Source organism: Temnothorax nylanderi, unplaced genomic scaffold (genome assembly GCF_030848795.1).
Source record: "Temnothorax nylanderi isolate EJ_2023f unplaced genomic scaffold, tnyl_v1.0 TNYL_tig0171_pilon, whole genome shotgun sequence".
In the NCBI taxonomy this organism is placed as follows: domain Eukaryota; kingdom Metazoa; phylum Arthropoda; class Insecta; order Hymenoptera; family Formicidae; genus Temnothorax; species Temnothorax nylanderi.
This window is the reverse complement of record NW_027249233.1, coordinates 288580-301690: the sequence shown is the minus strand read 5'-3', so window position 1 is coordinate 301690 and position 13111 is coordinate 288580. Positions and strand designations below refer to the sequence as shown.

At 34.4% G+C, this 13111-nt stretch overlaps 3 protein-coding genes across 6 annotated transcripts; 1 reads left to right on the top strand and 2 right to left on the bottom strand.

Annotated features, from left to right (window-relative positions):
* Positions 1–239: 239 nt before the first annotated feature.
* LOC139778016 (actin maturation protease) lies at positions 240–6915 on the bottom strand. 4 transcript variants are annotated; one of them, XM_071715759.1, is made up of 4 exons: positions 6704–6915; positions 3591–3996; positions 3032–3364; positions 240–2706 (listed from the first exon to the last, which is right to left on the bottom strand). In XM_071715759.1, exons 2-4 carry the CDS (start codon positions 3803–3805, stop codon positions 2505–2507), a joined length of 750 nt encoding a protein of 249 aa, XP_071571860.1. In that variant the 5' UTR covers positions 3806–3996; positions 6704–6915; the 3' UTR covers positions 240–2504. The 4 variants fall into 4 exon arrangements, with proteins under 4 accessions (XP_071571860.1, XP_071571861.1, XP_071571859.1 ...); XM_071715760.1 differs by lacking the exon at positions 6704–6915 and adding an exon at positions 4869–5414; XM_071715758.1 differs by lacking the exon at positions 6704–6915 and adding an exon at positions 4964–5414.
* On the top strand, positions 5723–10720 carry LOC139778009 (uncharacterized). The gene is made up of 9 exons (XM_071715748.1): positions 5723–6676; positions 7543–8161; positions 8251–8412; positions 8501–8525; positions 9409–9435; positions 9539–9744; positions 9847–10084; positions 10146–10373; positions 10466–10720. Exons 1-9 carry the CDS (start codon positions 6615–6617, stop codon positions 10564–10566), a joined length of 1668 nt encoding a protein of 555 aa, XP_071571849.1. The 5' UTR covers positions 5723–6614; the 3' UTR covers positions 10567–10720.
* On the bottom strand, positions 10086–13047 carry Ogg1 (8-oxoguanine DNA glycosylase). The gene is made up of 3 exons (XM_071715754.1): positions 12205–13047; positions 11701–12006; positions 10086–11629 (listed from the first exon to the last, which is right to left on the bottom strand). Exons 1-3 carry the CDS (start codon positions 12336–12338, stop codon positions 11035–11037), a joined length of 1035 nt encoding a protein of 344 aa, XP_071571855.1. The 5' UTR covers positions 12339–13047; the 3' UTR covers positions 10086–11034.
* Positions 13048–13111: the final 64 nt, after the last annotated feature.

Here is a 13111-nt window from a genome sequence, read left to right as displayed (position 1 = left end):
TTGTCAATTTCATTCAATTCTAAAATATTATCAAAATAATATTCTTTTATTCCACACTTTATATATGTATATATGCCACATATATCTAAAAATGTAAATAAAACTCTGTCAGAAATTAATAATGATTTTTTAATACAGTTTCAAGTCCTATTTAGTGTATCAATAAGTCTCAAATCAATAGTAAATTAATAGGTATATGATACGAGAGGAGTATAAATATGATACTAAAAATATGTATATACAAAGAAAATGACATGGTATATTAACAACGAAATAAGAATACACTGCTGACATGTACAATTAGTTTACAATCAACATTTCCAATATTGAAACATAACATTTCTTATTATATTTTGTGTCACATTATATATACATTTATTATTACTGATGATGTACTCTAGTATTCTATAAGCAGAGTTTCTTAGGTTTAATCGTTGCACATTAATCTCATAGTTTGGAAATCAAATTTTCTCATAGATCATGATCCGGGAAAGAGTGTAGCAGTCATTCTCACTTATTCGAGCATAGCACCAATTATATCCGATACAGTCATTTTGCTTAATACAAAATTATATATAAATTTGTTTTTTCAAGTTTAAAGACTATTAATAAATAACATAAATACGAACATACATAACAAACATTAACAATAACGTCGTGATCATAAATATTGCATTCTACATATATTGTATATGGCTATAATTATCAGTTTTAAAATTACTAGCTCAACAAAAAGAAGTCGTGGTATATTTTTATAATTTAAACAATTTTACATAGAGGTCAATGTAATCTTTAATAGACTATGCTACATTTAAAGCATATGATTATACTTATTATATTTCTTTTTCTTGTCCATTTTGCGGAAGATTTATGCGAAGACTGTATCGCGATGGTAACGGAAGACATTAAAATCTCTTACACTTATATATATATATATATATATATATATATATATATAGTATATATCGCGCTTATATTGATAATTTTCGCAAAGGAAGATATTTACTTCGATACTATCCAGATAACACAAATATTTAAAAGATATCATAAAGTTGCTTAGAAAACATCCTTCTATCTTTTAAACAACTTTTAATTACTTGTATTGTCTGGATGCATATAAAATCCAGAAAAAAATGTCTATTATCATGCGAATAAATATTTTTATAGTGTATTTTGATTATGATGCAATGATATAATAGGAGAAGCTTGAAAATTGGGCAATGTATATTAATGCAGTGTACATTTCCTATTATAAATGGACTTCGGTCTTTTCACGGCACTTAGGTAGAATTTACTTTAAAGGCTTCTTTTGATTAATTCGAAGCTATACCAAGTCTACAAATTTATAGCATCTCTTTAATTTGTTTCATTATTACGAGTATCATATTGACAGATTTTATATAAAATGTATGGAATATTTTTGTATGACTGAAAAGACCAGCCAGTCATTGAGTATTTTTTTAAGTCTTTTATTTTGTGTTTTGTGTGTGTGTGCATTCGTGTATGTGTATTTAAAAAAAATGTACTAAGTTTTATGTAGCAATAAATAAATATTAAAACATCAGCATATATTTTTAAAAAATAAACAATAAAATTTTGTCACGCGCTTTTTTTAACATAACGAAAAACCATGTAATACTGCATTTTGCTATCAATCTATATATGTATATATAAACTTTTTATATCTCTACGAGTTAAAGATATACAACTGTTAATTAACTTAAACCAAACACGCTGTATATGATATATCTAAACGTCTTAAAACTTGTATATTAAAGCTGATACAGCATGCCATTATTTATTACAAATAATAGTAAGATGTAGAGTTTAGCAAAATTGATTTAACATATTCACTCTTTATTTGTTGCATTAACATAAGACGGAAACCACAATTGTTGAAAGCCTACACATATTCTATCTGAAGAAATATAATTAGATCTTCTCTTCTGAATTATCACTTTCGATAACTTGCTACATATACACATATGCACACGCTCGCACGCCCGCACGCACGCCCGCACACGCATATATGTATATATATTTACTTACGTAAACATTTTTATATGTCTCATTTATCTTACTATGCATGCGTATACTTTCGCATTTGAATCTAATAGGACATAATTTACTATCAAGAGAGACAATTGTCTATATTTATATTTTGCGTGCACATATTTCGGCCTGCCGGAATTCTTATTTACATCGTATAATTTCAGTAAAATGAAAATAATGCCACTTAGAATTGCATCTCGGATGCCGAACGCTTTTTGGTAGATATATCATTAGACTAACATTATGTAAAACATTTTGCGCGAATTCAAATAACGTATTAATTAAAGCGTCGCATGTTATTACACATAATTATTAATTGATTCTTATTGAAGCCGTGTGTGTATATGCAAATATTATATCTCGAATATTTAGCACATATGGATACAGAGTATCGGCAAATTTTTTTCTTTTTAGCATGAAATCAATTACCTACAATTTTCTTTGATATAACTCTATATGTATGGATGTAATGCCAGTGCTCTGCCGCGTAAACCCTTTTGACCTCCGACGCCACCCTTTGGTATAACATATCCTCCTGCGTGTCGCGCTGTACCCTCTTCCTCCAAGTTGCCATTACTTTCAATCAAGTCGCGTAAGGGCCAACAAGCCAGATGACGCGATTTACCATGACGTGCCAGAACGTGATATCCTTGTCTAAAAATATTAATATCATAGAAATATGTAGTTTTTTTTATTTACTTTAGAATATATGCTTGCAAGAGACAATATAAATAAATTTGAATAAAATTTTAATAAATAAGTTTGAAAAAAACTTCAATATACATATTGAATTTTCCATAAGATTTTTCATTTATCAAAAAATTCACAAAGTGATTCTGAAAGTAATTCGGAAAGAAAAACCTCTATTTTTATCTTTATATGCAATAAATAAATAAATAAATATACTTGAATAATTTGGTAATCTAATCTGAAATTCAGAAACAGCACATTAGAATCTCTTAGTTATTATAGATTATACCTAGAAGAGATTAGACCCACAAGCAATGCCCAATGCGCTTTATGACCCTTTTTTAAACATGGAGCGTGATTGAAGTCAGAATCATATGGTATCAACACCATTGCTCCATGTGCTAAAGCATGAGTTAACGTGTCCGGGCACTGTTGTAAATCTACTAAAATATCTGGTTTATGATCGGGCAAATATTCCGCAGCTAATGTCCCCATGAAATCAACGCTATATACTTCGCCATGCTGGGTGAATCCTCGAACACGAGCTTCAGCGAGAAGTTGATTCACAGAAACTGGTTTTGTGTATTCTTGCGATGCCATTGAAAGCGCCACTAAACCGCACCTGTAAAACATTTTTCTTGATAACTTGTACAATTATAAATTCAAAAAGTAGAAAAATATTAATTAAATGTTAACCGAATGTGTGTATAACTATGTAATAGAATTGATGCAAAGTGCAAATAGGAACAATTATTACAAATAACATTTTTTCTCTTTTTGAAGCAGAAAGATTACATAGCATTTCTGATAAAAGGCTCTAAACGACTAAACGTCAAAATAGTACTCACTGTGGGCCATCTTGAAGAATTGGTTCTACTTGACAGAAGTAAGTTACCTCTGCGTCTTTCAACTCATTTCGCGAGATCAGCTTTTCAATTTCAGCTTCTGCAGATGTAAGCGTGATTTTGGCCCAAGGGGGCAGAGAGTCGGTATCATTGACTTCCGTTTTCTCACACATAGGTGTTTCTGGCAAGCTTGAGAAAGTCGGGGATGGCGCTGGCATTTCTCAATGCCAAAATGCAAATAAATAATCGTTGAATTTGATATAAAAGGACATAGAAATGTTCTAACAGCTACGAAACGTCACCCATAGATGCGACAAGTCTTATTTGTATCATTGCTCGCAATGACTTTCCGACAACATTCGATAGGACTATTATTCTTTGTTCATTCTAGAAAGTTCCCTGCAATTACCTGCAAGATTAACAAAAACATAACTCACACACAAATAATCTTGTAGAATTTAATTAGATTCAAATAGAAGTAATTTTTAAAAATGCACATATCGTCGCACAACTTGAATTACTGTTATTCGAGTCTATCGTATATAGGACAATGTGTGTGTGGAGAGAGGAGCATCATCGAAATATATTTCTGGTTGTCACAAGCACCACTATTAACGCGATATTAGGGCTGTGGTCCACTTGACGCTACAAATGCTTTGAAGCGTTCTTCTTCTCCTTCTTTCTTTATTGAAAGAAAGGAGAAGAGGAATGCTTCGAAGCATTTGTAGCATCAAGTGGACCGCAGCCTAGCACGATAATCTAGGGTACAAAAGAGCAGTGTGTCGATGCGTTTTACAGGCTGAAAATCGAAAGCGTATTCTCCGAGGGATTTCCAATGGCAAAATTGGCAAAATTGGCAAAGCGCATCGCACGATCAACGAGAACGTGGAACTGTGGTGGAACGAGAAACAATGATCAATTCCTAACGGGATATAAACATATTAAGCCAAGAGGTCTACGTGCTAATTAAGAGTGCAAAGCGATGCGAACGATGCGGAAGCTAGCTGTCGAAGAGCGAGGAGCCGAGCAGCCGAGCAGCCGAGCAGCCGAGCAGCCGAGTTTCGAGTTCCGAGCCGGCTAATTTTTATTTGTCATGTAGCGAGTAGCGAGTCGCGAGTCGCGAGTAGCGAGTCGCGAGTCGCGAGATCGCGCCGTATGACTTTGACATTTGCACGTCCCGTCCACCCCTTCTCCTCCCCTGCAGTTCACACCGTGTGCGTGTGACAAATCGTGACTCATGCATATATACATTATGTAATTCCGCGACGGGAGAGTACCAACACCCTGGCATCGGCATGCACTCGACACTCGCATCACGGCTCGCTCCTCTAATCCTCTAGTCCTCTGTGAGCTGAGAGACTTGGTTCAGTTCGTACCGATATCTTAATCGAGACACGAGACACGAGACACACGTTGACCAAGTCGATCCAACTCGCGTTCCGCGGTTACGGCTTTTCAGAGTTCCATGATTCAGAGTCGCCCGTCGCCGACGATGACCTCCTCGAACACGAGTGTGGCGTTAGGCGTTAGGCCCTTCTCGCGGACGTCCGTCGACGAGCAGTCGACGAACGACGTCGGACGTCTGCACTCTGCGTCTGCCAGCTGCTGCCAGCTGCCTCAGTCTGCCTTGGTCTCACTACTCTCACTTGGTCTTGCTTGGTCTTGCTTGGTCTGTCTCACTTGGCCAGAGAAATATACACGTACATAGTACATACACACCCGCGTATGGCGTATGTCGTATGTGCGTGTATACTCTCCGACACTCCGACTCCGACTCCGACAAGAAGGCTCTCGCGATACGACACGGCAGCACGGCACACGCTCGAGAAGCGTGTGCAAGCGTGTGTACTCTGTACTGTGTAGCTCGTCTCGTCTCGTCTCGTCCTCGTCAACCTCGTCAACCTCGTGGCCCTCGTGCTTGCCAGTGCTTGCGGGGATCCTAGTCTCGAACGAGGAGGTTCCAACTGCTTCCAAGTGCTCGTATCGTTTATTATTTTATACATGGAATATACACAAACCTCCTCGCGCATTTATTTACGTATTTTTTTATGTCTGTAAAGGAAATTACACACAGATATGTATGTATGTAATTATCGCTATCCATAATGTATGTACGCACGCACATGTGTCACACATACCTACATATATATTATATGAGCGTAATAAGCTGTCCAAAAATTATTAATTTGCTTTATAAAAGCGCCAGAATTAATTTTGAGAATTATTTTGCAACAAACACGTCGCGGTCGGCCAGAATCGCGCAATTTATCAGAGCGAATCGAATTAAGCAAAGGATATTAAAGCGCATACGAAATGAAACATACGATTTTTCAAAAAAGTATTTAACACATCGAACGCGCATTTGAATCTTCCACCATTTCGACGATCGCGTGGCTAGGAAAAATCCGAAAAATGTTGCGGGTCGGAAGTCGGAAGCTGGTGATTTAAGGTTTGTTTCTAGTAGCTGAATTTTCTGTACGCACTTTCCATCTTTCCTCTTTTTCTTTCGCAAGTCAAATGAGTCAAATTACATACGGCTTGTATGTTTCAAGCGTAGAAGGTGTAGCACAGCACAGCTACTAATTTAATTGCAAGAACAAACCTTAGCTCTAACCTTTACCTTACCCAACCTAACCTAACTTAAGCCTGAGAAATTTCTCATCTCATAACATCTCATAAGCGTCGACTGGTCGACACCACGTGAACGCATCTCGTTACGTACTCACTGGAGAAAATACATCACAACTGTACCATTTCCAAAATAAGATAATATAATTAACAAGGAGGGGAAATGTACTACAGTAGGATTTGAAAATAGTCGAATTGAATATATCCCTGAATCAAGAGGAGAGAACAGATTGTGAATCATTGAAATAAACAGCAGTTCGGAAGAGATTATACAAGTCCACACTCGTCTACACGTACGGAAACACTTATCAGGAGAAAAAAGAAGAAACAATCAGAACGCGGTGAAATCGTAATCTTAAAAAAGAATAATCTTGATCGTTTTGCAATTAGCCTTGCGAAATGGAAATGGAAATGAAAAAAATCAACATAAATATACTCGACGAGTCCGAAATAGAGCAGAGGTATGTATAATTCTCGATCGCAAGTACCTTGGTACTGGAGCGCCACGTGTAGTCGACTTTCCACTTTCCGTTTTGTTCAGTTTATCGTGATTAAGCATGTTCCTCTTCGATGGCGGATTCTCGTTCCTTTTGTGGCAGAGTACTGACAAAACTGACAACTAGTATTGCCATTTAAACGTAATCTTTTGATTCTCTTGTGATGTTTTCACTCAATCGCTGACTCCGAGACTCCGAACTCCGAGTCCGCAGAGTCCGCTCCGCTCTTACGTACAAATGTAACATCGTAGTGACGCATGCGCAGGGTGTGCGCCGTGTGCGTCATGTGCGTGTGCGCACTTTATTTCTCAGTTCTCAGCCTCTCAGGTCTCGCTTTATCTAACGCAGTCACGTGATCAGTTTGATCACGTGGGAACACGTGGGAAACATGAGTGAAGCGATGTCAGTAGAAAAAACATCGTTTTGTTTCACTTTAAATACAAATTAATTTACAAAACAAGAAAGATCATAATACGGCGCTTCATTGAGCGGAGAGTCGATATACATGTATACTTGATCGAATTAATTAACAATGACGATACGTAATGACGATTAACGTTAAAAATCTTTATGTCAAACAATAGCGATATATGGGCAATGTGTCTGATTCAGTCTTTTGTAGATTACGATTACCATAACGGGTCAATATTACATTTTGGTCGAGAATAATACAACTTAATATATGTTAAAATTCGCCTTTAGCATAATCGTTTTTTCACAATTATATTATAGATAATGAGTATATAATGAAAGTTTATCTTGTTATTTTATTTTTGTTTATTAATTATCTATTATTTATGCTTTATATATATATATTTCTTTTTTCACAGAGTAATTGCTTTAATACGTACGAAACCTAAAGGTATTTCTGACAAAGCTTTGAGTAACGAGATGCCCGACTTAAAACCACACCGTCGGGGAGAAATTATAAATAAGCTTGTGTCGCAAGGGCATGTTGAACTCTTGAAGCAAGCAGGATTATTGGTTTATCGCTTTAAAGATTCGACCAAGCTTGTTAAAGGTTCTACTAATGAAGAAAAAATTGTATTTAAGATTATTGAAGAAGTAGGAAATAAAGGAATATGGATTGGAGATATAAGAAAGAAAACAAATTTGATCCATGGTCAATTACGAACAATTTTGAAAAACTTTGAGGATGAGCGATTAATAAAAGTCAAGACATCTGTGACAAGTAACAAAAAAATGCATATGCTGTACCATTTAGAACCAGATGTATCGATAACAGGCAGCGTGTGGTATCAAGATAACGAGATTGAAACGGAATTTATTGATGTACTGAGTCAGCAATGCTATCAATTTTTAGAACAAAAGAGAGAAAACATGGAAAGTCTTAACTCTGGACCCTCTGGACCTATAGCAGCGAGAAATGCAATGTCTGCTTCGTCTGAAGAAATATGGAAATTTATCTCAGATTTAGGAATAAGCAAGGTAATATTTTTTTTAACATCAAAAGTCATGTTTTCTTATTGTTCAAAAGCGCTTGCTTTTAATATTCAAGAACATTGATATGTATACAGGTAAAATTATCTATAAAGGAAATAGAAATGATTTTGAAAACTTTAATATACGACGGTAAGATTGAACAAATACCCTCAGGAGATGACAAAAATTTATACAAATCCATTCGGCCTTTAGTGAATTTATCTGGATTAATAGGAAATCCTTGTGGCTTATGTCCAGTAAGATATATTACGAATACATTATATTTCTTACAGTAATCACTGCAAAGATTTAAGCAATATATTATTCTTACATGCTTTTTTTCAGGTGAGAAAGAAATGTTCTGATGAAGGTACTTTTACATCTCTCAGCTGTCAATACCTCAGAGAATGGCTGGAACAATAGAATACTTCTAGATAGAGAATTTAATTAATACTGTATTTAAATATATTTTTATTTAATAATTTAGAAAATTATTTTTACGTATCTATAAGTAAATTTTATCGCATTTTGATCAGAAAAACAAATTTATAATAACTGCATCTTTTATTTGTGAAAAAAATGCATTTTTAAATTTTGTTACAATAAATATACATTCATTCTTCATTAACGAATTATAAGCTCTTTACTGAGAATGTGATTGATTTGGGAGTGTCCCGTTTGACCACGTTGCGATTGACCACAGCCATTCGCAGCCCCCGGTGCCTAGAGTTTTTCCACTGGACCAGTCAATCAGATACTTTTATTTAAAATCAGTCAATTGACGACGTGGTCAATTGAGTCCCACTCGATTGATTCTTACCTTTGGATCCAACCAATCACATTCAATCACTACTTACGCGTTCAACGAGCAGATGTAGCAGGAGCACAACCACTCACTGAGCGGCTAAATAGCAATTAAGTGTGATTTGCTGGATCCAAAGGTAAGAACCAATCACAGTCTATTGCAGCTTAGCTCAGTGAGCGGTCGTGCTCAGTCGTGCTCCTGGATGCACCCAAGTAGCACTAGTGCACCCTTTGTAACTTTACGTTTGCAAATGCGTTTGTGACACATCGTGTCGTTTTTTTCCACGTGAGTTTATAAGCACAGATCTCACAAGTGATACAAAGAATGGATGAGCTTGTCGATAGTGTCGATACTACAATTTACGTTAGTCGACGACTTTAGAAAATATTTATATGATAAATATAAATACAATAATCGAACAATTCACAAAATATGGATTTAATTACAGACGGTCAGCATGCCGAAGCAGAAGACTGTAAGTTATTGTTTAAATATTTAATTAAAGTATTATACGTTTTTTTTTCTGGGAAAGCAAAAGCAGATTTAAAAATAATGATTAATTACGCATTTTCTTATAGATTTATCTTCATCAAAGCATGAATGGACTTGGGATGAGAAATTCTCAACTTCGTCGATTAAATTATCGGACAATAACTTAAATGTTACATTTCATCCCGTATATAGCACTGGCACAGCTGTTGTAAGGGGTAACAAACCATTAGAAAAAGGAAGACATCATTTTTGGGAGATTTTAATGCTAACACATATCTACGGCACTGACGTAGTAAGTTTCTGCGACATCTTGCTGAATCTGTATAGACAATAGGATCTTTTCAATACGTTTAAGAAATAACTTTATCACTTGAATTTTCATTACCCTCGTTAGATGGTTGGTGTAGGAACTGCAAATGCAGAACTTCATGATGCAGGCGATGATTTTTGTGCTCTGCTTGGACGAGATCGAGAATCTTGGGGTTTTTCATATAAAGGATATTTACAGCACGATGGTAAGACGTGTAAATATGGGAGAACATTTGGTCAAAATATAGGAGAACACTTGGTAGGGATACATCTCGATGCTTGGACCGGCACATTACAATTTTTTATCAATCGAGAACCATTGGGTAAGCAGTATAAAATTCACCATATATTCTGTTTAGAGATATAATTTTGATCCCTTTGTAGGTGTGGCTTTTACAAAGTTGAACAATGTTACGCTTTATCCATTAGTAAGCTCTACGATGGCTCAATGTGTAATGAAATTAACTTGGAGTTGCTCAACACCGGTATCTTTGCAAACTACTTGTTTAACAGTCTTGTCGCCTTCTCAGAAGGCATATCTATCGAAAAGATGTCCTGGTTTGCGTCATCTTACTCAAAATATCTTTGCTGATATATTACAAAAATCTATTGGTAATTTAAACAGATTTTGCTCTTTGTTTCTTTGTTCTAAATGTATCTATAAATTAGCAATATAAATAATTGTAATTATTGTATATTGGCAGATTGCAATAGCGAAGAAGACATTGAATTTCCGGAATATATTATTTTAGATGATTTAGATTACGCCCTTGTACTTGGAATAAAGAAGAAAAAACGTTATTAACAATACACAGGCCTGTGATAAATATTCAATCGAGAAAGTTAAAGATCTATTTCCACCACGACATTCATTCAGTTTTATAATAAATTGTAATGATTGTACATGTACAAATATATATATACTAACAGACGAAATAAAGTATACAAAATACTCTGTATGTGACTGTAAGATAAGTAATTTTGGTAAAATATTTTCAAACAATTGTCTTGAGGCCTTTTCATTCTTCTTAACGCATAGGATAGTAAAAACGAAATTTATTATCTCTTCTCTAAAAGATAGATAACTATAATGTCATTTTATTATCAAAATTAATATTTAATTATATCATTCATAAATTTTAGCAACATATAAATTATGCAAAATAATTTGTTACTAAATAGGCAATTAATAAAATACGATTTTTCTACAGACTTGGATAAAATTGTTTTGCATAATCTACTGTTTGTGAAAATAAACACGATTTCATAATGATCATACCACCTTAAGTACTTTTGCTTGTACTAAATTTTTGTTATCGCTATTCTTGCGTTTTTGCTTCCCAGTTGATTTAGATTTATCATTAATTTTTGTGGAAAATACAATAGCTTGTGCCCATCCAGCCAACGGACCCCATAATTCTCGTAAATAATTACTTACTTCAGTATGAATTTTTGGTGTAACTGTTTTTTGTTTTTTTAAATGCTGTAAGTAATTTGCCTGTGCTATTTGGAAAATATGGGTATCAACAGGTATAGCATCTAAATGGCCTAGTGACATTAAACATATGCAATCAGCAACTTTAGGACCAATTCCTGGCAGTGTCATCAGTTGTTCTCTGGCAGCGTGGTAAGAAACATTCTTCCTTTGTAGATTTAGGAGCCAATCCTTTCCACCCAATCCTGATAAACGCTCTGCCGCATTAACTATGTACGCAGCACGATAGCCGAATTTTTCTCTTTTTAATATGCTTTCTACATTTTGTTCTTTCAAAACTTCTATCGTTGGAAAATCGTAATAATCTTTATCTTCAATCGAACATATCTTACGACCAAATAGTGAGCACAATTTTTCAACCATATTTGATATTCTAAAAGAAATAAATGTTTAGCAAGCGATTTAAATTTATTTTTACTGAGTAATGTTTTGATGAAAGTGTACCTCGATATATTATTATTGGAGCTACAGATAAACGAGAACAAATTCTCTACGACATCTTGCTTCAGTATTCGAACAGCATTATTTTCATCTAAACACTTTTGAAAGTGTGTATCTGCTTCTGCCCACTCTTTATAATGTTTTTTTAACGATACTGACAGCCTAAAATACTCGGACAGAATATTATCATAGTCTACAGAATCCTTTAATTGTCCTTGTACAGTATATAAGAGATGGGTTTTATTTTGAGATAAAGTCCAAATGTATCCGTTGAAGATACCTCTGTATCCAGAGTCATAAACTGTCCATCTGAAATACAGTCATTAGCATCCCATAATTTTGAAACAAAATTTAAAAAAGACATAAGCTTAAATACTATCAATCATTAATATATGTATATATTCCTAAATTGTTAACAGTAATATATGTAATTTTCTGAATCATATACACGTAGTTATTCATTGCATGAATTAATTTAAAGCAGTGTTTATGTATTTCAAGTATTACCTGAAACTCTGGCCACCGTGCAACGTGAGAGCAAGGTTCAATTCCGTACATAAACAAGGTATACTGCCTTGTTTCACTCTTGTCTCATACGTGTTATGCATTCTCAGGTAACCTCGCGCAGCAAGCTTAGTCATTTAAGCAACTGACATATTATTACTAACTTCTAATGATGTCTTTCTTTAATATTTTATATATTGTACGCGTGTTTGCATTATATTGTTATAAGTTTTATATTGAAACGAGGTAAAGTCTTATCGGCACAACGAAAGAGTAAATCCCAATCTCGTCACATGCGCACACATGTGACAGGTAAGATGTGAGCACTTTCACGCGCATGTGTAAAGTGTAAACTGTAAACTGGCGCGATCGACCACGTGACCTGACTATTTTAGAAGATTCGTATGTGCAAGTGCAATGATAATGATATGTGATAACAGATCTAGATAAAGCATTACAACATGATAGACTTTTACTGCTAAAAGCGATAGGTTTCTAAAGGGGATAAAAAATAAATAAAAAAATCTGACTTTATTTATTTCGCTTTCAGTTAACTTTCCTCTCTTCGAACAGAAGCTAAGAAAACTTGTAGCTTATTAATTGTAAAGATATTTAATGTTGAATATTAAGTATTAGAAAAAGGTTAAATGCTAGACGATTAAAGTGGTAATTAATGATCGGGTCAATATTGATCAAAGAATATGCGCGCGATTCTGGAAAGTTTGGTGACTTATTCTCTACAATTTCTAGATAAAATTTATATTACGTCAAATCGTATCAGAACATATGTCGGTAATAGATAAGAAAGAAAATTATTAATCTTAATCAAATCTAAATTTATCTTGTACAGCTTATAACTAATATAAATATACATACAATATACATATATATATATATATATATATATATA